Genomic DNA, 24,674 nt, shown 5'->3' with positions numbered 1-24,674 from the left:
TCAAAACAGCAGTCCAGAAAATGAGTTGACTATTCTGCGCTATGTCTTTATTATAAGGTTCAGGCTAAAATAACCACTCTTATATTAAACAGAAAATAGTAACCGTTAATTCTATTTCTGGTTGCCTACTGCTTGGCCCTCTATCCTAAGACCATTTAGAAATTCCTTACTGCAGCATCTTTTTATGAATCAGCTATGTGTGCTTAAAACTGGAAAAAAATAATAAATACAGAAAGTTTCACGACTACGCCCGGCCCTTTGCAATAGATCTCGATTACTACTGTAATACAGTAAATAACTAGGCAGTGAGGCTGATGAAAGTTGACCGCTAGCCCCAGGAAGCCAAACTCTGGGTTGCCAATCGACAGCCTGACTGCGTGACATAGCCCAGGTTTAACAGCACTGCTAAGAGAAGGCTTTGTGTGAACAAAAGAAATGATTTGAAAGCATGGCTGGGAAAAGGAGAATTCTTTCATTGGGATCAATTTTACATTGAAAAACAGCTTGAGAGTTTGATGCTGTAGTGCATAGTCTTTAGTGCACTCTTCTTTCAACACTGTAGACCTGTGTACAGGTCTAGGAAAGAGAATTGAGCTCGACACTGTGAACCTCTCTATTATAGAAAAGACAACTTTACTCAGCACTGCAGACCACACTAAGTGACTACAAAGTCAATCCACAGTAATTAGAGGCACTTCATGTAAAGTGTGACCGCCTTTTGTCCCATCGAGGTACTACTCTTGCCAGCACACTTTGCCCTATCTAAGGCAATCTTGTTTAATAGGACAGTCACACTGTGTTTTGATTCGTATTACTACTTGATCTGGTCGGAAAGTCCATGCTCTCTCTATTTAAAACAGTCCTTCCCACCTTCTGTTCTGGACTCTGGCCAGCTCCCTTGTCCGCTCTCATCCTAGTGACTATGAAGCGCTATACAGGAGAGACCTAGAGACCTTCCTAAATGATGCAGGATCTCAGTGACGGTAATGTGACCCTGTTTTAATGGGAGTTACTGGCATGTGGAATTAATAACCACACATGTGTACAAAAAGACCCCCTCCCCTGTCATTGCTGAGTGCTGAGTAAGAGGCTTCAAAAACTCCTGACTCACAAACACCCGATAACCGTCGTGGGCTTTACTTCAGATCTGGAAAGCGCTCGTCTCAGAAACTCACCAGCACTGTAGAGTTTGTCCTGTTTGTCGACGCACACACGGGAAGCTGAAGCATCCCGCTGCTGTTGGAGATTGCATGCTGATTGGTGTAGCTAGCATGGCTGCTAATTTAGTGATGCAAAAACAAGTAAATAAATCCCCTTAAAATAACTTGTCCTGTGCTGGCTTTTTAGTGTTCCACAGGATGCTTTGCCCATTCGTACTGCAATAGAACCTCAGAGTTAAGAACCTCTTGGGAATGCAGGCTGTTCGTAAGTTTGAAATGTCCGTAACTCTGAAAATGAGTTTTCCGTTGTTTTAATATGTGTGCACCGGCTCTCTACAGCCTCAATCAGGCGAATAATACAAGGATACATCACAGGAATGCAATAGTCATATTGTTACGGTTCTAAAGACTTTACAAAAGGTACTAAATAAGGAGGCTGTATTTAAGTTACCTTTGAAAGTGTAACTGTTGGATTTAAATGCTCAGGAAATCATGGGTTGGCGTTTTTATTTTATTTTAAACAAAATGAATTCGTGCAGCTTGCCCAGTCATTCTCAGGCCTCCAAAAACCTATGCTTTGTTTAAAACTGTTCCTCATAAAGTTGCCTGTATTTGCTTTGAAATCTGCCTCCCTGCTGTCTGGATAGATTTATTGCTACAGTAATGTTGCCTCCTTCATGACCAGCACGCTTGTAAGAGCACCTATCTGCTTGCATTGCACACGTGGTCGAGTGCTTGGAAGTGGGGTGTTGGGTTGACCGTTTGCTTAGTTTGTAAGTCTGGTGTTTGTAGCTCTGATGTTCCCCTGGTGGTCCATGGCTGTTACCATATACAGTTCACCCTGGGCAAGGAGCAAACCATCTTTAACAGTAAAATAATAGTGAAAAAAGTAGACAGTCGTAGTAAAATTGTATTTCATTCTGGCTAGTTTCTTTCACTTTTGTGCTGGTTTTTTAGCCAGGGGTGTGCAGTTATAGTCCTGGATGGTCTTTCAACTCCAGGTTTATCAGGGAAAATTGTCCAGTGTAGGGTCTGGATGGAGGTTTAATTGGTTCAATTATATAATTTAGAACAAGGTTTGGAACAAAGACCGGGATTGAAGTGGACAGCTCTGGAACCCCCCTGCTCTCAGCGTTGAAAAGAAAGTGAATCACAACTCAGCTTTCTACTCTGCCCTGACAGTACAACACCGTCTGTTTCCTGCATCAATAAAATAAAAATGGGAATTGTTTCCAAATTTTATTTTAAAGAAGCAAAGTTTTGGGCAAGCATCTAAACATGTCAGAACATCCAAAACAAGTATTAGGTCAAGCTCTTAGTTCTCTAAACCTGTCAACGAACGCCAGGTAACTTTCCTAAACCTGTCAATAGAAGCGACTCCATAAAGGTGAGGCCGGGTGCCATCACGTCAAGTCTCCTGCAGTTCCCTTATAAAAACGAAACCCTTTATGGCTGGCTTAATATTTTAGACCTATAGTATTACACAGATCAGCCAAAATGACTATGAAGACCTGACATCTAGACATAAGATCAGCAATTCCTAACCCTGAGGATCACATCTGAACAGCATTTAAACAGCTCACTAATACACCAGACCGTGAAGACATTGAAAAAGTCGATTTTCTTTCTTTTAGTATTTCTAAATGAGCACTACTTATTATAGATGTAATGCATCAAACATTCGTTCACTCGCCACTGTGGTGTGTATACAACAAACCACAAAGCTCTGTGTCTTTGTGGAAAGTATTCAGGCAGCCTGTGCAGACAGATGCCTGGTAAGCAATCGTGGGTCTTGGTGGAAGCGATCCCAACCCACTTTTTCCTTAAAATTAAAATGAAACTGCTGAAGCCAGTTCTCTGGACACTGCTGGAAGCAGACTGCATTCTCCAGAGGGAGTGAGTTTATTCACAGAAGTTTTCCACTTCATTCCAGGAGATGTACTGCATGTATGGCAGTTCTGTTACCAGAGACAACTGGATTTTACCTTGAGAATACCCTGCCTTTTATGTGATACATTTTGTTACCTTTTTTTTTTTGCTGTCATTTACCTAGTAGTATGAACGAATTGACAATCAGGATCACTGTGCTTTAGTTTACATAACGTTACTGTGGTCTGCTTGCTATGCAAAGATTTCTACACATACTAATACGATGGTATTAAACATTTTTGAAGGGTCGCATTTTTCGATTTTTGTCAGTTTTTCCATTAAGTGTATGGAAAAACCACATAGCGGTGTGTAACTCAATACGTTAACGAAACATCATTCAGCAGGTTTCGAGTTTATTAAGCAAATGCTATCGGGTGCATCAGTCAAGAAGGGGTTTGAAATGTTGAGGAGATTCTCCGGGTTGTGTTTATCTCACGTCCCCAATGAGCTCTCTGCCTGGAGAGCAGGGTCAGAGGTCAAGGGCTGCTTGTCGGCTCTGGATGTACGTGACCTGGTTTCCTGCGGCAGAGAAAAAACAGAGCAGAGACAGAGCACTGCTGATTATTTATTTAAGAGACTGAAAGAAGGGGGAGGTGGGGTCATTAGTTCAAGCTTCAAACCCTCAACCACTTTGACATATTGGCAGCCACAAGCCAGAACAACAGCGATATAGTAACATTGATCTTCACCAGCCTTCTGCACCAAGTTTAGCACACATCACTAGAATGCATCGGATTTTTGAATCTCAAAGTTCCTTCAAGAAAGCAATATAAGGGACTTGTTTTTTTTTTTGGTGGAATGGATGCGTAAATAAACAAAAATACAAAATCAGCGTTCCGTGAGAGATTTATTTTTAAAGAAAAGATTGCTTTTGCAGCCACCCGCTGTTAAGCTTGTGTAATTCTAAGTGCTGTCGTGCTGCACAAAAGCATGAATCATTTACTGATTTAATTTCCATTTAATTTATTTTTTGCTCTTAAATATTTATAAACTGCATGCCATCCCCCTCAACAATCATCACAGGATATTAGAGGCGGGAGGCTCTTTGGATCCAGCAGCCGCTAACTCACAAGAAGGTCCGTGGTTCCACTGTGTCTCCTTTTCTCATAACGAAACTGTGGCTTTCACAGTTTTGTGATATGGACTATGGTACAGTTAAACAAATCGTATTCTACTCAGTTTGCCCAGCTGAGTAACATTACTTCTTGGAGAGCCTTTCCAGTAAGCCAGACACTGAAAGGCATACCTTCTGTAATGGTTTGTTTCACCTCCAAACACCGTTACTGTTTTGACATCCCTGCTAATTTAAATCCCTTCCTATTTAACAGTGTCTGCCAGGGTAAAGAAGTCTTCAAGTTGCAATGTCAGGAAATATGCAGCGTTCGAATATTTCTGTCAGTGTGATCTTACAGAGCTTGGCTTGTCGTTTTTGTTATGTGGTTTGGGCCAGTTTTTTGCCATCGTTTTTTTTTTGTCACTTTTTTTTTTTTTTTATTGCTGTCAAACTTTAGCCAAGCATCAATTCAGGTGAGGTAGACAGTTTGCAGCTTCAAGTGAGATGAGCTTCAGATTGCTCTCTGGTGACAGGCCAACTCAAAGAGATATGTTTTGAACTTAGATTTAAAAATACTGGCAGACTCAGCATTCCGGATACAATTTGGACGTGAGTCCCAATGTGAGGGAACTGGAGAACTAAAAGTCCTCAAATCGTAGTGGAGTTCTTGGAATAACCAAGAGGCCATCATATGACGATCTATAGGGAGTAACTCACACAGACAGGCAGGGCCAGAACCATGAATAGCCTTGTAAGGGAAGCAGCGTTTTTAAAGTCAATGACCTTAAAACCAGGAAAATATGACAAATAGGCTTAGCGTCAGCGTTATTAAATTGTTGTATTATCAAACATATTCTACAAGTAAGGGGTTTTAAGAACAAACAACAAATCTGCAATAGCTGCAAACCATTACATAATCACATTACTGATTCTACTTTAGCCCCCTGTATAGTTCACACTCTGTAGTGCTGCTTTTTAATGAAGCATAAAGCAGTGGGGTTTATCTGTTATTAAAAGTGAAATCCCTGCATGCAGCAAAACCCATTATACATAATAACTTATTATCGCTTTTCACATTTATTAGAAGTCTTCGAAAAATTCCTCAGCATTCATCTTATAAATTCAACACCGGATTTCAAACCTAGCAAGGTGAAATGGAGCTCAAGTGCTTTCAGTACCTCGTGACTTGACTTGAATTTGCTACCTTTCAACCATTTTTTTGTCAGAAATCCAAGCAGCAGTAAAGATGGTTTCTAATGCACAGGGACACATCAAGGCTCAGAGAATGCTAATCATGTTCTGAATGGGGAGCAGCACTGTTGGGATCATTATGTCCTTAAAGGTTTTCCTTCCAGTCCAGGGCAGGCTTGAGGCATGGAGACTGAACTGCTCCCTCACCCCCTAAGAGAAAGGGTGCTCCCTCCAGTCCAGGGCAGGCTTGAGGCATGGAGACTGAACTGCGCCCTCACCCCCTAAGAGAAAGGGTGCTCCCTCCAGTCCAGGGCAGGCTTGAGGCATGGAGACTGAACTGCTCCCTCACCCCCTAAGAGAAAGGGTGCTCCCTCCAGTCCAGGGCAGGCTTGAGGCATGGAGACTGAACTGCGCCCTCACCCCCTAAGAGAAAGGGTGCTCCCTCCAGTCCAGGGCAGGCTTGAGGCATGGAGACTGAACTGCTCCCTCACCCCCTAAGAGAAAGGGTTGTAGACCCTCCAGTCTAGGGCTGCCACATTGCCCCTGATTCTGCTATCGCCTCTCTGTGATTGAACAGAATCAATGATGTGAATGCATGGCTGTAATCCTTCTTTCATTTTTCCCTTGCAGAGTCCTACTCAGTGGCTGGCAGTGATGGTAGCCTCTCCACCTCGGTCGCCTCCACCCAGCCACAGCCCTCCAGCAGCTCGGCCCCCAGCTCCCCCAGCTCACGCCGTTCCGTCAGCACGATCAAGAAGTGGCTCACCAACCCCGTGCGCAGGCTGAGCACCGGAGGGGCAGCCAAGGTGGAGCGGCAGGTACGCAGGCTGGAGATCAAGCCCAAGAGGAAGAGCCTGGAGGAGGAGAGAAAGAGCACAGACCTGGGGGGGACCAGGAGGCAGGAGGAGAACGCAGGCATCCAGCCATCCAGCAACAAGGAGCCGGTGAGCAAACTTTACTCTTGAAGTGTGTTCAAGCAAGGCTTGGCTTTCCGTGGTGGCTCCTGCATCCCATTCGCAGTGTTACCTTGATGTCACTAAACGAACGCTTTGCTAACCGGAGCGTTGTTTGTTTCTGGTAGGAATGGAGAGATGGCCTAGTGAGCTGTAGCATTTCTGAATCTGAGAACGTCCACCAGCAGAGCTATCTGTCTGACCTGCTGCAGGGGGAGGGGACAGACTCCCAGATCATGGTAAGAACCGCAGAGATCTAGGTGATGCTTTACTGGTGGTTTTGCCAACACTGAAGCCATAATTATGAGACACAAAACTGTCAGAGATTACGGAGCGGTTTTTGGTAGATATGCATTTAATCTGTAGGGTGGGGGGTGTTGTAGATCCCCTTGACAAGGTAGACAGTAATTTTGCAGTTTCCCCGTTGCTTTTCCCCTGGTTACACTATACATTTACCATACCTTGCAGTGTTTACCTTTGGGCTTTCGTTATACTTTATTACACTTGACTATGCTTTTACTATGGCATACCTACAGTGCCACACATATGCCACACAAAAGATCTCTACAAATGAAAAACTGTATTTACAAATTTTACAATACACAATGACATTGGCATGTAAAAACAAGGCATACACAAACACCTCCCCCCGCCACTTACACACACACGCACACACATACAGACACACACACCACACACACACACACACACACACACACACACACACACACACACACACACACACACACACACACTCACACACACACAATCACATGAATTTGGTAAGTCAGGTCTGCCAGTTAATCACTGATGGATTACATGCAACCCCCAGGATTATGCAGTCTAGAAGCAGCAGGGTCAGCACATTCTGAAGCATGGGTGGCGCCCCCTCCTCAGACCGTTTACTGAACGCTTTCTGTCCTTGACGGATTAAATACAGCCTGGAAATAAACTCGGAGCCATCCAAAAAACGGCCTCCGGGACAGACTGATATATAACATACCGCCAGTATATCCTTATAGAGGCTTCACACTGCCTGCCTACTTCAGCACTTTATTAGTATCTATACTACATTGCTTCTGTATTAGATCACCCCATTGCTTCTGTATTAGAGCACCCCATTGCTTCTGTATTAGAGCACCCCATTGCTTCTGTATTAGAGCACCCCATTGCTTCTGTATCAGAACACCCCATTGCTTTAGAGCACCCCATTGCTTCTGTATTAGAGCACCCCATTGCTTCTGTATCAGAACACCCCATTGCTTCTGTATCAGAGCACCCCATTGCTTCTGTATCAGAACACCCCATTGCTTCTGTAGTTTTGATTTGTTGTGCATATGAAATCAAACCACTGGAACTGGACAGCAATCAAAGAAAACCAAAACAACATTGGTTATTTTAAAATTATGGAATCTGCAACTTGATTTAGGAACCCATCAATGAATGACAGACTCCAGTTTTTTTACATCAACCAAACGGCTTAATCCACTTTCAACGGTCTTATTCCAACTCTAGTCCAGCCAAGACTGACTGTAACTTTTACTCAACAGGTTCTACAAAGAACATAAATATAAACCTTACAAGACATTTTCAAGAGAATACAAAAGGTATTTTTAAATTGGCTAGCCCTTCAGTAGGGCATCTAACCCTTCAGCTCCTTCTAAGTCAAGCTGCTTTCCTTACTCTGCTAATAATACATTTTGTTAAATTATGACCTCAGCTTCTATAATAAGAGTAGTTTCATTAAAAAATGTTCCCCCCACAAAAAAAGCCCTTTGGATCTTTCCTGTTCAGTTTGCCAGTGCTACAGTCCACATCTGGGAGCCATCAGTGTGTAGTAAATAATTTTAAAGGAGCCTGCCATGGATTCATTATATTAACTGGGTCTGACAAGGGCAAGAATTTCTTAGCTGTGTGATTCTTTATTGTGTTTCCGCTCACATTATTATTGCCATGCTTCTGAAGTGGAAAACCTCATCTAATAGCAAGGTGGGGAAGCATATTTGTGTTGCGCTCTGCACGGTGCAACACTGAAATGCTTCCCCACTCGAGAAAGCAATTGTTGCAGGAAATAGTTAGTAATAATGGTTTAGGCAGAAAGGACTACAGCTGTGGCAAAAAGTTTTTACTCCTTGGCAATACTCTAAAAACAGGAAGGGGCCAGGCAAGAGACCGTCTGCCAAGCTTAGTGGGTTCCAGATTCTAAATGAAACATGCACAATTAACTGAGCAGCGTCATTTCAGTCCACCCAAGTTCTCAGGTTGGCCCTGAACTGTTGAACTTGGCATTGCGGACCCTTTTCCTTCTTTCCTGTCCTCCTAATGGTGTTTTACGCATCAGCTCAATAGCTGATCCGATGGGTTTTATGAAATGGCGCGTGGGTGCCTGTAAGGTTTCTTTTTTGGCCTGTGAATGATGTGAAAAATCAAGCACCTTCACTATAAAGTTCACTTCAGGTTACACACAGGTTACTCATGGGTTACACACACCCCAAACTCCCTTCCCCCAAACAAAGGCTTTCTCCCACTTTTATACAGGTGGCCATTCTCCAATTAAGTGTGATTGCTGGCAGGGACAGATTTAACCCCATCCCTGCCAACCTTACATTCCACACACTATTCACAGCAGCAGGGCTTCTGCCTGCCAGAGTAAAACAAATTATATATATATATATATTCCATTGTGTGGATCTGATTGGGGAAGATCCCCCTTGATGGAATTACAGCTGCATAATACACTGCCATCTATTATTCTCTCTCTCTCTCTCTCTCTCTCTCTCTCTCTCTCTCTCTCTCTCTCTCTCTCTCTCTCTCTCTCTCTCTCTCTCTCTCTCCCTCTCTCTCTCTCTCTCTCTCTCTCTCTCTCTCTCTCTCTCTCTCTCTCTCTCTCTCTCTCTCTCTCTCTCTCTATCTCTCTCCCTTTCTATAATACAATGCTGTAAAAGCCATCTCATGAGGCATATGTGTGCATTTCACATGGGAACAAATGCAAAGCAAATCAGCAAATGGGATAATAATGAAAAAAGCACACACCACACTTTATCAGCCCCTCAGTGAAATTATTTTTAACATCACACATCCATAAGCACTCTGCAATGTTCTGGCTCTCTAATCCCTGATCGCTATGGCAACACGCTGGATTTTCAGACGTGCTGCTGGTGGGTTTCTGCGATGCATGCATCTCGTTATGATTCTGTTTTGCTGAGAGCTGCAGCAGGACTGGGCAAGGATCTCTGGGGGAAATCCTGTCTGCTTTTCTGGGCATGTCAAATACTGAAATAAACCAGGGCTTTAAAGTCTGGGGAAACATTCTTACCTCGTGTCCTCATGCAGTCTTTGAGCTAGCTGGACTCTCAGTTATTTACTCCAAATCGCCGTGAGCATTTTGCTGTTTCAGCTGGATTAAATCTAAATTAGGGCGTTGCCATATTGGTTATGAAGCACAGAGAAGATAGTGCTGTAAATGTACATTTTTTTTAATCAAATTATCGAAGGACAGTGTATTACTTTAGTTTTGAATCATTGCAGTACTGTTCATAAGATAGAAGCAATCACCCTGCAAATGTAATGCTTACTTTTTAAACTATGCTCCAAGATCAAAATACAAACACCTGAAATAAGTGATTAATAATGTCCTACCACTGGAGACTGTTACCAGAGAAAGCGCCTGAAAAAGTACATTTAAACTGCCTGTCTTTATTCTGATTCCAATGAAGTGTGTGTTTTTTAGAGTAAAAAAAAAAGTAGTTTCAATGTTTCTGGCAGGAACCAGGCACATAGAAATATAATCACTGGAATCACTAACAAGACTTTATTCAGAGGGGGAAAAAATACAGCCCAGGCAGATTCCTGCAAAGAACATTCTCTTGGCAATATTAGCATTTCCAGCAAGAGATATATTTCGAAGCGTCTTGAGAAAGGCAGCCCGACAGCTTTGAAATTAAAACCCTTTCTCTGTAATGAATGATTGCTTTTAAACAGTGCAGAATAACAAATCGTAACTGTTTCATTTTAACACTGCATAAAATACCCCCAAAAACAAGCTTATTACAGCTGTCGTTTGTTTTGTTATATGGTACTTTTTAAAAATAAGTACAGCAGTGTGCACAACTATTAGGTTAGTCAAGGTTAGTCATTGATATCCTTTATATATCTACCTGCATGATAACCTCTGGGGGGGAGAATTTCAATTTTCAGTCAGTAATCAGTGATATAGAAACAATAGGCACTCGTGTGTGAACACATTGTGCTTTAATTAAGCATAATAAACAACATCTAAAAAGTCTCATATGTTTCACCATTTGCTATGTGTTCATTTTCTCTTACTTTTTTAAATGAATTGCAATGACTAATTTGCCTATTTGTTACCATTTTCAGTTACAGAGGTCTGATTTACTGTGCACAGCAAATCGAACAGGAGCAATGGGGTGTTCTAATACATTTTCCACTGCTATACATGTGATCCATAATTCAAACTGAATCCAAGGGCAAAAGCTACAAATTACAAATGAGACCATTAATAAATCTCTCGTTCTCCGCCATGCACACGTTGAATGTTTTGATTGAGAAGAAAAGAAAAATTGATTGCTTTTCCAACAGGGATATAAACAGTTTTGAAAACTGCACAGTCATTTTTGATTGAATCAGCCCTAAGGCAAGGAAAGGTTGGGTCTTACTTCGTCCTTTTGAGTTTGTTGGCGTGGGTATTGGATATGAAGTATGCAATGCAGAAGGGAAATCGGATCCATTTTTTTGACAATAGAACTCTTCCTTAAAAGGCCATGATCTTCTGGAGCCTCTTGATGATGTCATTGACCTTGACCTTGGATTGAGTTGCCACTGAATAAAAATACGTCTGACATCTGTGTTTTGTAGCGTTTCTTTTGATGGTCTGTGAAAATGCAAGCGGAAAAACCGTTCTTCAGCAGTCTTGTAGAACTTAACTTGTAATGAGAAATATTATGATTAAATACTGAGTAAATTGTTTGACAGTTGAATTTCATGACTCATGACTGAACCCACACAGGGTCTGGATGTGGTCCACCACTGCTTCGGGCAGCACAGTATGTGATTGTCTTTGTGTTTCCGACAGGATACTCAGTGCTCCTGTCCCCAGGAAGATCCAGATGGCTCCGTCTTATTGGACGATGTCTCCTGCCAGTCATCAACCACGCTGGACAGTGAGGAGGAAAGGAGGAGTGCCTTAGAGAAGAGCATGTAAGCGATGCTCCAATCAGAGACCAGACAGCATGCAACACTGCAAGAGAGCCCCATACTACTGGAAGCATGCTTTTAGAGCATTTTACAGCACTGAGAGAATCGCCCTGGATTGCATCTGTGGTTATCTCTGGATAAACAGAAGTGATCGCTATACTGGGGGAATTCGGTAACATTTTACATTGTGTCTACAATGACTGTGTATTTACGTAGTAGTTACTTAGTAAATACATGTATACTTACACATAATTACAATGTTATTATGCAGTTACAATGGACTTAATATGTCAATGTGTTTGCACAATATATACAAGTACACAGTTGTATTAGAAAGGGGTTAGGGTTACGATTAGGGATAGGGTTATATCATGCAAAAAGATCTACACATTAAGTACATTGTAACGATACATAACATTGTAATTGTGTGTAAGTACACATGCATTTAGTAATTATCTGCTATGTAAGTACAGAGTTATTAGAGACACTTAATGTAAAGTGTTACCGGGGATTATATAATCCTAATGCTCTTATAAAAGCAGCACAGTGACATGCAGTACAGGGCGATCAAATCGAGTCAAGTAGACCGACGTTTCTGCTAACGGTAACAGTCATAATGAAGACATGGTTTTCTACTTCGCTTTCAGGTTTTACCGGGGTACTTAATGTGGAGTTTGACGTTAAGGATGAGCACTGACGAAGACATTCTTGATTTCTTTGTTTTGTACTTTGTCTTGTCTAGGTACGTTCTCAAGGAGCTCATAGAGACAGAGAAGATGTATGTTGGTGATCTGGGCCTCATCGTGGAGGTGAGAGTTTGTATAACCTTCCCCCTTGCTTGTGTGTTCCTGTACCTGTCACTAAACTTAGAAAGCTTCAGTTTGTCCAGAACGCAGCTGCCAGACTGCTTTCTCAAGATATTCACGTTTGTGGAACTCATTCAGCAGCTTGTAACAGTGGATTATCTGAAGTCTGAGTTGAAAACATCCTTTTTCGAATGTTCTTTTACATAATCGGTTGTCGCTGGAGTGTGTTGTACTCGTGAGCTGTCTGGTTTTGTTTTTTTCATTTTTAACAGCGTTCTGGAATGCCATGGCGTGAAGGGCGCTATATAAAAATACATTTGCATTGTAATCTATTGCATTGTATCTTCTGCTATTGCGGACTGCAGTACATTCATTGCATCGCATGCAACTGACTATAACCACCCTGTACTTTAAATGCAAATGTATTTAACACATGAAGAAGGATTGATAACGAGCCCCTCTTTTGCCCTAGGGGTACATGGCCACCATGAATATGAAGGGAGTCCCGGATGACATGAAGGGAAAGGATAAGATTGTGTTTGGGAACATACACCAGATCTACGACTGGCACAAAGAGTAAGCCTTATCCCAAGGGCCCTTCCTCTGCACCCAGTTAGTTAGGGAATCATGGACTCACTCTATGGGATGTGCCTATCATCTCTTCAATAGAATCATATTTATATATACGACTGACGTCCTGCAAAAAGGCCAAATGCTTTGCATCACCCTATATAATGAACTAATTTTGCTGAATAATGTTACGTTAACATATTGAATGACATACTGCTTTGTAGTTTTCCATATACTAAACAAAAAACTGACAAAAATTGAATAAATGTGACATGAAATACTGGACTACTATATGGCTTCCGGTCGACTTTTGCAATATCCTTTTGTAGTTTCTTTGATTACATGATGTTAAATAAAAGAGCTAAATTATGTTTGTATATTTTGTGCCTCAATCTTAAAATTCTGGGTGGTGCAAAGCGTTTGGCCACAACTGTACATTCCCAGGGTTTTCACTCAAGCATTGGCCAGTGCTTAAGAAACACGGTAATCTGATAGAGAATTGATGAGTGTTGTTTTTAAACGACTGTCAGATAAGATGCCTGTTGAGTTTTCTTTAGTTTTACTTGATGATGTTTATGCTACTGATAAGAACACATATTCTGGCGGGCTAGGTTACAAAACAGAGCTTAATGGGCTGCTTGTGTCCTTTTCTCATCAGTTACTTCTTGGGAGAGTTGGAGAAGTGCATGGAGGAACCTGAGCGACTCGCAGGGCTTTTCATAAAGCATGTAAGTCACCCGTAGAGAGTCCAGATCTGCAGGAAAATCTGCACAGCGTTCTGCAGAGCATCTAACATAGTATTTGTATTAATAACGGCTCATAAAAATTTAAACCAAGTAAGCTTAATCATATCAAACAATTTATGGGTTAAGTACTTCCAATTTAATATAGCAAGCATTTTTGTAAGTAAAATCTTTAGAAATTGTCAAACAAACGCATCACATGAGACTTCTTCTCGGCTCGCATTTTCAAAGTCTCGACTGTTAACTCGTTTTGAAGGAGACAAAACTAGAACCGAGCAAGTGATGTATTTCCGGTCCCTTTAGCAGTCTGTTTATGATCATTTGATCACGATGTAGCTGCAGAATATGGAGATCTGTGGAAGACCGCGAATGCCGCGGGAGCCTGTGAACGCAGCGATTCCCGAGGAATCCCGTTCCCCGCAGATTCGTACTGCCTCTAGTCATCAGGACCGAGCAGCAGACCAAACTGGTGCAGCTGTAGCTTTGGAAACAGTGTTGTGAACATCATTCCGCTAAAGTGTTTGAAAATGCAATTACTGCAAATGGCTTTATAATTGCATTCAAACAGCCTCTTTACAGTATTGTCGTGATTTTCAACGATCATCATTAACTCAGTAAGCTGTGGTCTGTCAAGTACCAATCAACAACTCCATAAATCTAAGCTGATCAAGTTGTGTACAGCCTTATGATGACATTAATTAGCTCCACTACTTTTAACCCCTGAACACCTGATCGCTGTGCATGCTTCCTCAACGTCTATGCTGCTGCTACATGCAGTAATAGGAGGGGCGCACCTTCCAGCTCCGCTATAGCTCAGGAAATGAAATGGAAAACAAACAGAAAATCAAGCAGATCGGAAAGGACTGCCACACTAGACGCAAATCATTTGCTTACCAGAATACTTGATTTTTCAAATTGTGATTTTTCTTAAAGAGATCACACACTGATCAAACCAAGCATTAACACACGGTTTTATAAAGCTGGGGGAAAAAATACTTCTTAAATATAGTTCCAAACCTGTTTTTTTGGCCACTGCACCTTTTAAAACATAAAGAACCTTCTGTGTCCTGACGGTAAAGGGTTAATCTCCTAATCAAGCCCAGTGAGAAGCTCTACAGCTCTTATCTGGTGTCCTGGGCTTGTACTGGATCTGCCTTTGGTTTTCACAGTGGATGCTTCAGAGCGGAAGAACGCTGAGTAAACAACTCACAAGAAATACACGAGATCAAAGCTGCCTCAGCTGATACGCAACCCAACGCTTCCTAACACACATGCATCAATTCAGTTTGAAAGAGTTTCTAAGATTCTGCCCCACTGCAAAGTTTTCACTTTAAGATAGAGGTTAATAAGCAGCTTTGAGTGATAACTGAACCTCTCTGACGTGTAATGAGTTTGTTTGTAATTCCTGTTGTAACAGTATCTTTTATAAAATATTATAGTGATAAAACTAGCAAGACATCACCTCCATTCTGTATGTACAGCTATGGACAAGAGGTTTGCATCATCCTATCTAATTTTGCTTCATAACGTTAAATAAAACCTGCTGAATAATGTTATGTTAACATATTGAATTTCATACATTACATTTCAAAATCTAACATGAAGTGCTGTGGTTCTATTCCGGTAGACTTTTGCGATATCATTTTGTAGTTTCTTGGATTACATATTAAATAAAATATCTAAATTATGTTTATATTTTTTTTTTTTTTTTTTAAATGATGTCTCAATCCTAAAATTGTAGGTGATGCACAAGGTTTGGCCAGATCTGGACAGGTAGAATAGTTGAGGCGAAGTTGAAAAGTCGCATTGGCGTATAATTGAAATGAAATGAGAAGGGGTATTCAGTCTCTAAAGAACTGTATAGAGAAAAATGATATGTAGGAGCAGCCCAACCCAGAATCATTTAGAATGACTGCAGGCACCATAAAATAGCCATTAAAACGATAGCTGAAGCTGCAAACCTTTTAATTTAAACTTTTTGGTATTGAAAAAGTCAGTGCAGGAAGAAAGGCCAGCGATCTTTAAAAAAAAAGAAAAAAATTAAGTCTATACTTTAACTATCGCAATGCTTGTTGACATGAATGAGGAATCGGACCTGAAGTCGTTTCTCTAGAGACCATTAGAATGTCATTGAGGTCATGACATGAAAGAATTCTAATGTGGTTATCAAACTATATCAATTAAAATGGTATATAATTGCAAGCTTGCTCTTTAGATCAGAAGATCTGTTTTTTTTTTCTTTTAAATACCGGGCAGCTATTCTGAATGTTTACCTGCACACGCCTTTAGCTGTATAAATAAGTGAAGGTTTTTGAAATTAGGGAATATACATTTCAAATTAGGTTGTGATAGCTGGTGCAAGTTATTTAATTTAAAATATATTGGACACATTATAATATTCTAAACTGACATCTGTATTTATTAATGTTAAAATGATTATTGGCAACTGTTTCATCAGTTAAATGTTCTTTGTAGAGCTACATTTTGGAAGATTGAAATTGTGGTCCATTGAGAATATAGTACGGTATTTAATTGAAGAATTGTATTGGAAAGAAATATCACTGGGAATGTGCAATATGTACGTTAAACATAGAGAACTGATGCTTGAGATCTAAACATGTTCTTCTTTTTATCTTTTAACATTTATAGTCAATGAATAAAGAATACAAAATAAAGATGTATTTTGATATAATCTCCGAGTTTTTGTTCATGCGGAATTCCGAAACGCTACAGCTCACATCTGTTTACAAAGTTAGGAAAGGGTTGCCTATGACTTGATTCCGTCCTGTGTTTCAGTCTCACATTTATCTCAATGTGCGGAGTGGAGATTTGGCTCCCAAGCCATAATATAGGAACTTCAAAAGGCTGCACAGAGGGGGGTGGCAGTGGAGGGGGTGGTCCGTGTCAGATGGTCATGAGAATTCAAGAGATTCCTTCTCTAGATGAGCACTGAGACAGGCTTGTTCTCCTTTGATCTTGTGCATTTGATTCTATTGTAGGAGCGCAGGCTGCACATGTACGTGGTTTACTGTCAAAACAAACCCAAATCCGAGCACATTGTCTCCGAGTATATCGAGACCTACTTCGAAGTAAGTACTTGTAAATTACTTAATGCAGCTCCTTCGCACTGTAATCGGGGTTCTGTTTTAATTCCATTTCCAATTCCTTTTTAAAATCAATTCCCAATTCCCATTCCCTTTTAATCCATTCCAACACATCATCGATCACAATTGCAATCAGCAGCATTCTGTTAGAGCGTGCTTGTCACAGCGGCAACACATGCCTTGCATTGAAGTCGCTGTTTGTAAGTCTTGTGAATTGGCTTCAGATGAAAGCAGTTGAACCATCACCGCAATATCTAAAACATCTGGTCAAATTCCTACAAAGGAACTGGCATAGGAATTGGGATTGATAAACAGGAACCCCCCCCCCCCCCCACACACACACACCCTGCTTGTAATTGCTTGTATTGACGCAATATTGACTATTTTGTATAGTCCAGGCTTGGGCAGCTCTGTCTGTTATATTAATATGCATCGTAATGTGCTTTAGTGAAGAATCCTTTTTTTTTTTAAATAATAAAGTACATTGATTTTTATTGATTATTACCTGTCCCATATTCGATTAGAAATCGATTGCTGACTGCACCTTTAGAATGAATACACTGATAATCTATCGGGATACAAAACCATGTCATAGAAGGACATTGCAATATTGGTTCCAAATCCATGCTTTGCCACTTTGAGTTCAGGGTAACACGCTAGTATTAACATTACTGTAACCCAATCTAGCAGGCTTAAAATCGCCTTATTTAGACATTTCAGTTTGTATTGGGTTTATCTTGGCTATTAGCAAAGTAGCACTTCTGCACACTGTCGCTGTGAAGCTGCCAAAAGGATATTTTTTTTTCAGCATCAGTTTTGAAATAAATACGATTCTGCTTTCCAAAATGTTAATGCAGGGAATTTGAGAAAGTAAGTGAGACAGCAGGATGCAGATAATACCGCACAGTGTCTCTTGGTTATGCAGCCAGGAAACTTTTCAGTAAATGTAATTATGTTTGGTTTGAGGTTTTCTTTTGCAGCTTGCTGAAGGACAGGACCTATAAACCCAGCTTGTCCATTGCTGCTTTTTATTATGTACTGGGCATGTTTTAAGATTTATTTCCGCCAATGACGAATTGAAGAAACAGCTTTGCCCATAATCTTTTAATATGTAGCGCATCCCCTGATGCTAATCACCATACTGAAGCTTGACGCTGATAAAAGATGGCGCTCACAGTAAAAAAAATCTATTAAAAACTGTAGGAAAAACGATGATAAAATAAACTGCAATAAATAAATGGGGGGAAAAAACAAAACAAGCTAGCTGTAATGAGCATGGCTGTTAGTTATAACAAAGTGTTTTTCTTTTCAAAGTTTTCCTGTTCAGTTTGCTCTGATTTTCAGGAGATGAGACAGCAGCTGGAACACAGGCTGCAGCTGAACGATCTCCTCATCAAACCGGTTCAGAGAATCATGAAGTACCAGCTGCTGCTCAGAGTGAGTGCGCCGCCTTCACGCTTTCTTCGTCTCCGTTTCTGCTGCCGTCCCGACGTTTGCATTTCAGATCATCGAGCCCTAATGCCTCTCCTTTGTTTTCACATTCAGGACTTTCTAAAGTATTATACCAAAGCAGAGAGGGACACCACGCAATTAGAGGTAAATCCACCTTTTATAAAAGAGGAAGGCTTCAAATACAGCTGCATTTAATCAAAATAATACAGCGCTGCTATATGACCCTTGTTATTTCCCTGTTCTATGGCGCTATTCAATCAAACATCCAGACTTAAGAGCACATGTCTTAAACACTGCAGAATCAATGTTGCCATGGATAGGGGTTTCACTGATATAGAGCCCTTGCCAAGATAGACTGGCCTGTGAGTGCCTTAACAATGTATATACAGTACGTTTATGTAACTATAAAGAGGACTCAAATAACAGGTGTAATGCGACCTAGAGGAATTCAAATACTCGCTTCATTTCATTGGGGCTTTCCTCTGGTAGTGTGCCGTACAGGACAGCGGTTGTTCTATATTGTTTTTATCAGTAAAGCTTTGAAGTGGTCACCGTTCTGTTTAGTTAGAGAGCATTTTCTACGCGGCTTGCAAAAGTAGAAATAAGCCGAACGCGTTGGAGAACTGCATTGCTGTGTGCGAGGCTTCCTGGCTGTCTGCTGATCAGATTGAACTGGAATTGCAATGAAAGCACTAGCGCTATAACAAGAGAAGACAAAATACCACTATACAATGACACAGGCTACACGGAGAAAGAGATTTCGAAGCAAGTGAGCCATAGAACAGGTGAAGTGGCGGCTGTATTTTGCACGTCCTCATTCTTTTAATTCCTCTTCAGAAAGCGGTGCAGGTGATGTGTTTCGTGCCGAAGCGATGCAATGACATGATGAACGTGGGTCGCTTGCAGGGATTCGAGGTGAGCTCCTGGTCTATCAGCACCTTTATAAAAAGGGACATTACTTTACCAATGCACAAGTGAGGTCTGGAATCAATAAGACACATTTTCTCCTTTTTTGAGGGCGTCACGTGATAGGATACAGTGTTTGTTTTACTGTAATATGGTACAAATTATATTTTTGTTTTCCAGTTAACTCAAACTTAAATATTGATTACAATTTGAAAGAATATTCGTTCCGGCACTGTTGTCAGCTATTGTGTGTGTACTGCAGTCTTTCCCATATCTTATATTAGTAAGACTAGAACATAAGAACATAAGAAAGTTTACAAACGAGAGGAGGCCATTCGGCCCATCTTGCTCGTTTGGTTGTTAGTAGCTTATTGATCCCAAAATCTCATCAAGCAGCTTCTTGAAGGATCCCACAGTTAGTGTCTCCAATTACTGTGTATTTACATAGTAGTTACTTAGCAAACCAATGTGTACTTACACACAATTACAATGTTATTATGCATAGGTGCAATGCACTTATTGTGTACATCTTTTTTGCACAATATATGCAAGTACACAATTGTATTAGATAATGGTTAGGGTTAGGGATAGGGTTAGGTTTAGAGTTTGGGTTATACGGTGCTACAAGATTTACACATTAAGTACATTGCAACTATGCATAATCGCATTGCAATTATGGATTAGTGCACATCTACCGACTAAGTAACTACTATGTAAATGCACAGTAATTAGAGGCACAATGTTAAAAGTCTGCCTTCTCTCCTAACTCCCCAGGGAAAGATCACGGCGCAGGGAAAGCTGTTACAGCAGGACACGTTCACCGTGACGGAGCAGGACTGCTCCTTCCTGTCACGTGCCAGAGAGAGGCGGGTCTTCCTCTTTGAGCAGCTTGTCATCTTCAGCGAGCCAATCGACAAGAAGAAGGGCTTCTCGCTGCCCGGGTTAATCTTCAAGAGCAGCATCAAGGTAGCATTGAACTGGCGATGAAAATAAGACTCCCCTCCTGGTTTCACTAGGAGCTTGCTACCTGTACACTGTGGCACCTGATGAACACTTTAAATTTGACTTCAGTCCACCCATGTCTAAAATCTCGAACTATTTTGCTCACATAGAGTTCTTGTGTGTTTAGGGCTTGGTAACTTTTTTTATTCGAAACTTTGTTCGTAAAGTTTAAATAAAAACTGATATATACAGTGTTATGCATAATTACTATTACTTGTATACAAGTACAAAAGAAACTAATGTTTCTATGCGGAAAACTATACGAGTAGCAAATTCAATGTGTGTGTGTGTGTGTGTGTGTGTGTGTGTGTGTGTGTGTGTGTCCTGTAGGTGAGCTGTCTGGGTTTTGAGGACTGCGTGGACAGCGACCCTTGCAAGTTTGCACTGACGTCCCGGGGCGCTGACGGGAACACGGTGCGGTACGTCCTCCAGGGGGCAAGTCCCGAAATCAGGCAGGCCTGGGTGTGCGACGTGGGGCAGATACTGGAGACACAGCGCAACTTTCTCAACGGTAACGAAGTGCACTAACACCTCAAATCCATTCCGAAGTTAAACAAAAAGATACAGCTTTATAACCTGCGTTATTTCCCTGACCTACGGTGTGATTCAATGAAACCCCCAGAAATAAATGACTTACACACATTCACCAAAATGTAGTTTTAGCTGGGCCTCACCCTTTCTCCCACTTTGTAACCCAGTACACTGAAGACACTCATCAAAACGTTTGTTTGACTAAGTCTCTGATACATGGTTGGTAGACAGTTTCAAAGCCAAATGCCCATTCATCTACTTGCAGCAGTAGGGGGTTATTGGTGACAGCGCCAAGCTGTTTTGCATATAATTTTGCAGGTGAAGGTAAAGTAGAAGGGGAGAATGGCGTGCTAAGAAGGGACCAGTTTTGATGGGCTGAATGATCTTCTCTCGTTCCAAAACTTTTCCTGTGTTCTTAAGACCTACTCGGATGTTATTTTCAGCATGGGCTAGACATATTTATGTTAGCTTTGAGGCTGTGGAACCGCAGCTACTTTCATTTCCCTCATTCTGTGAGACGTGCCAGCCCCAGCCCAGATTGTATCTCCATTATGGAAAGCACTCTGAGCTCAATCACATGCAAGAACAGGCTTCCTCTTCCAGGATCTGAGTGGGTTTCTGCCCACCGCCTGATCCTGTGCCAGCCTGCCGGGAAGCAGCACACAATGCCACCCTTCACTGTAACAAAAACATCACGACCAGTTTCAGAGTAAAACACCCCAAATACAATTCAAACAGAGATGTCTTTAGGAGCTTCTGCAGCAAGCTTCTCTTGCAGTAGGTTTTTTTTTTTTATATATAGTATTTTGCTGTTTGCCTTGCTTTCCCAATGATTATACTATGCATTTACTAAACTTTACCTTCGCTTAACTGCTGATCTTTATACATGACCATCTCTAAATTATTGTACAGCTTATGTGCTTGAGAACAGTTTTTCAATATACTGTAATTTCATGATTTGGCAGACGTAAATTACACCCCTTGTATAACGTGCACCTGTGTCACCTAATAAAATGCCATACAGCACAACCCCTGTTTCTATCCCTCCATTATAATGCTTCTGCTCCCCTATTCCATCCCATTAGCATTGCAGTCCCCAATTGAGTACCAGCGCCGGGAGAACAAGTCAAACAGCCTGGGCAGAGCGATGAGGGCTCCCCTAGCAGCTTCGTCCAACCTCAGACCCCATTCCTCAGCCTCCATCGACCGCAACAAGCTGCCCAGCCTGCGCTCCTACAACGCCTCCCTGCCCTCGCTCTACATGCCCTGCCACAACAGCCAGGACCGCGGGCTAACACACAAGGTAACGGCACACAAAACAAGGTCTCGTTTAGAAAAGAAATCAGAACTCTGAGAAGGTCATTTCAGCTTAGGTGGACCACGGATGGCTGGTGGAAAGCCTTTGAAACAAGATTTAAAAAAAAAAAAACAGAGGTGTCAATCTCAGTTTGTGGAGGGCTGCAGTGTTTTCTGGCTTTCGTTCCACTCAAGTTCTCAGCTACTTAATTAGTCTAATTACCGGATTAATTGGACAGATTTAGCACTTCTCGCCAGGCCTCAAGATGTTTTGTAGGTCGCGAATCAAGGGCATTTTTTCAAACTGTAAAAGACCTTGACAAATATGAAATATGTGCAATTGAACAAATAATCAGATCGGTTGAGAATTTAAGTTTGAATGAAAACCAGACTGGAGTTTGACAGCCCTGCTTTACAATGATCAAAAACGAGACTGTCAGAATGGGAATCTTTGCAAACATCCTCACCATGAGGGGGTTAGGGTCACACAGCTCTTCCAGTGCATGCCCTCAACATCTGCCCTGGAATTATCTTTCCCACATGGTTTTTGCATCTTCAACAAACCAGACTGGAGGAAACACCTCCCCAGAATTTGGTCTAAAACAGGTTCAAAGTTGACCCTTCCACTCCTGGTCTTTATTCCAGCCCTGTTCTAAAATTCTTTATTTGAATCCAATTAAACCTGCATCCAGACCATTGAAGCAGTTCATTGATCACATTTTAGCTGTTAACGCTGGAGTGGAATGGCCCTCCAGGACCGTGATTGGACACCCATGTCTAAATATTTAGCCTTTTTATAAAATGTCACGCCTAGGCTCAGGCTGAGAGATACATACTTTGTTTGATGGGTGTGCCTGGAAAACTTGATAACCCACAATTCCCTGTTTATAGTCAAGTGTCACACTTTACCGATCAAAGTTTGTGGGATGTTGCGTTTTCCCAGAACTTATTTTCCAGAACACAGTTTGATGGTGAAATTAAGCAACGCTAGTTGAATCTGAAATTGTGGGGTAAAATGTATTTCCTTTTAAGTTTTCACTTAGGCTGGCTGGTGTTACGGGCAGAGCAGGAAACATGGCTGCGTGACCCTGCTGAACGAAAAACATTTAATTTTCCTATTGACGTTCTTGTTGTTTTTTGTTTTCTGTCTGCTCAGTCTCCGCAAGTGAGACACATAGCCGTAGACTCGAACCCAAGTCTCTGCATGCTGTCTCCTGCGCACGTCCGCCTGGAGTTCTCTGAGGCGCCTGGGAGCCCCTGCAGCGCGCAGAGCGAATCCGTTTCCAACGGGCTGTCACAGTCGTCCCCACGCAGCACGCAGGTGAGCGCCGACCCCGGGCTGACCAAACCCTCCTGTTCACTGCTTGAGGGACAATGGCACTGCAGGTGCAATCGGCAGATATTTGTGGTTCCTTTTCTCTTACTGTTTTAAATACATTGCATGTTTTAAAGTCATGGGTTAAAATGAAGACAATCACTAATTTGACTATTTCCTAAGATTTGTAGAGACAGTGATTTTGATTTCACATGCACAGCAAATCAAAACTACAGAAGCAATGGGGTGTTCTAATACAGAAGCAATGGGGTGCTCTGATACAGAAGCAATGGGGTGTTCTAATACAGAAGCAATGGGGTGTTCTGATACAGAAGCAATGGGGTGTTCTAATACAGAAGCAATGGGGTGTTCTGATACAGAAGCAATGGGGTGTTCTGATACAGAAGCAATGGGGTGTTCTGATACAGAAGCAATGGGGTGTTCTGATACAGAAGCAATGGGGTGTTCTGATACAGAAGCAATGGGGTGTTGTAATACAGAAGCAATGGGGTGTTCTAATACAGAAGCAATGGGATGTTCTGATACAAAACAATGGTGTGTTCTAATACAGAAGCAATGGGGTGTTCAACTGCTGTATAAGATACTCAAGCAGACCGAGGACCCAACAAATGCCTACATGAGTTTCACGACGTCGATGGTGGCATCGACTGTAAAGTTTGTTTCAGTGATAATTGAGATGTTTGATGTCATGCATGTTTCTAATAGACCTCCTTTGCTCCACGCAGAAACCGAGTGAAGGCACCAGCAGAAGTTCAACTTCATCAACCAGAGACCAAAACCACAGCAGCTCAGATTCCCCCCTGCACCTTCGTACTGCCAGCCTGGCTAAATTGGATGAGGACGAGCTATAAACTCTACAGACTCCGTTTCCTCCCCTCCTGATCACTGTGACAAGGGAGAGGAAACCCCTAAAGAATTTGAAGCTTCTTAAGCATGAACAGCCGCACAACTGTTTGAAAAAAAAAAAAAAAAAACTTTCAGTGTCTTATCTGTGATCCAGACGGTCCAACTGACGAAGAGGAAGCAGCATCTGTCTGTCTGAGTAATCAGAAGCTCACACAGAAGGAACTGTCAGCGCTCACATCACCACCAGATCTTTCAAGATGAAGGACAGCGCTTTCAGCTGCATGTGGTGGTGGGTCTAAACTTTTGGGAAAGAGTCTGTATTTTGTTCTCATATTTTTCTGGATTTGGAGTACTCAACCCACGCTTATACATCTTTCAGAAAGTCTTATATATATGACTTGTCAGACGAAATGCTTCCTTATGTATGTTTTTTGGGGTGTTTGGGGGCTATACATAAGCATTGGTCTTTAAGATTCTATTGGAATTTGGAATATATATATATATATATATATATATATATATATATATATAATATATAATATAATAATATATATATATATAATATATATGTAAGTATGAAA

General features: G+C 41.5%; 1 protein-coding gene across 1 annotated transcript; it reads left to right on the top strand.

The window, feature by feature from the left end:
• Positions 1–5,948: 5,948 nt before the first annotated feature.
• On the top strand, positions 5,949–24,407 carry LOC121309027 (rho guanine nucleotide exchange factor 25-like; the record flags this gene model as incomplete). Its single annotated transcript, XM_041241874.1, has 15 exons — positions 5,949–6,278; positions 6,416–6,526; positions 11,380–11,504; positions 12,244–12,310; positions 12,780–12,883; positions 13,536–13,605; positions 16,620–16,709; positions 18,069–18,161; positions 18,270–18,320; positions 19,014–19,091; positions 19,857–20,048; positions 20,415–20,595; positions 21,701–21,918; positions 23,068–23,232; positions 23,973–24,407. Coding segments are annotated over 15 exons (2,001 nt in total), but the record flags the coding sequence as incomplete, so codon positions are not given.
• Between the last annotated feature and the right edge of the window lie 267 nt (positions 24,408–24,674).

Source organism: Polyodon spathula, unplaced genomic scaffold, assembly GCF_017654505.1.
Source record: "Polyodon spathula isolate WHYD16114869_AA unplaced genomic scaffold, ASM1765450v1 scaffolds_825, whole genome shotgun sequence".
In the NCBI taxonomy this organism is placed as follows: domain Eukaryota; kingdom Metazoa; phylum Chordata; class Actinopteri; order Acipenseriformes; family Polyodontidae; genus Polyodon; species Polyodon spathula.
This window is presented reverse-complemented; position numbering and strand designations above follow the sequence as displayed.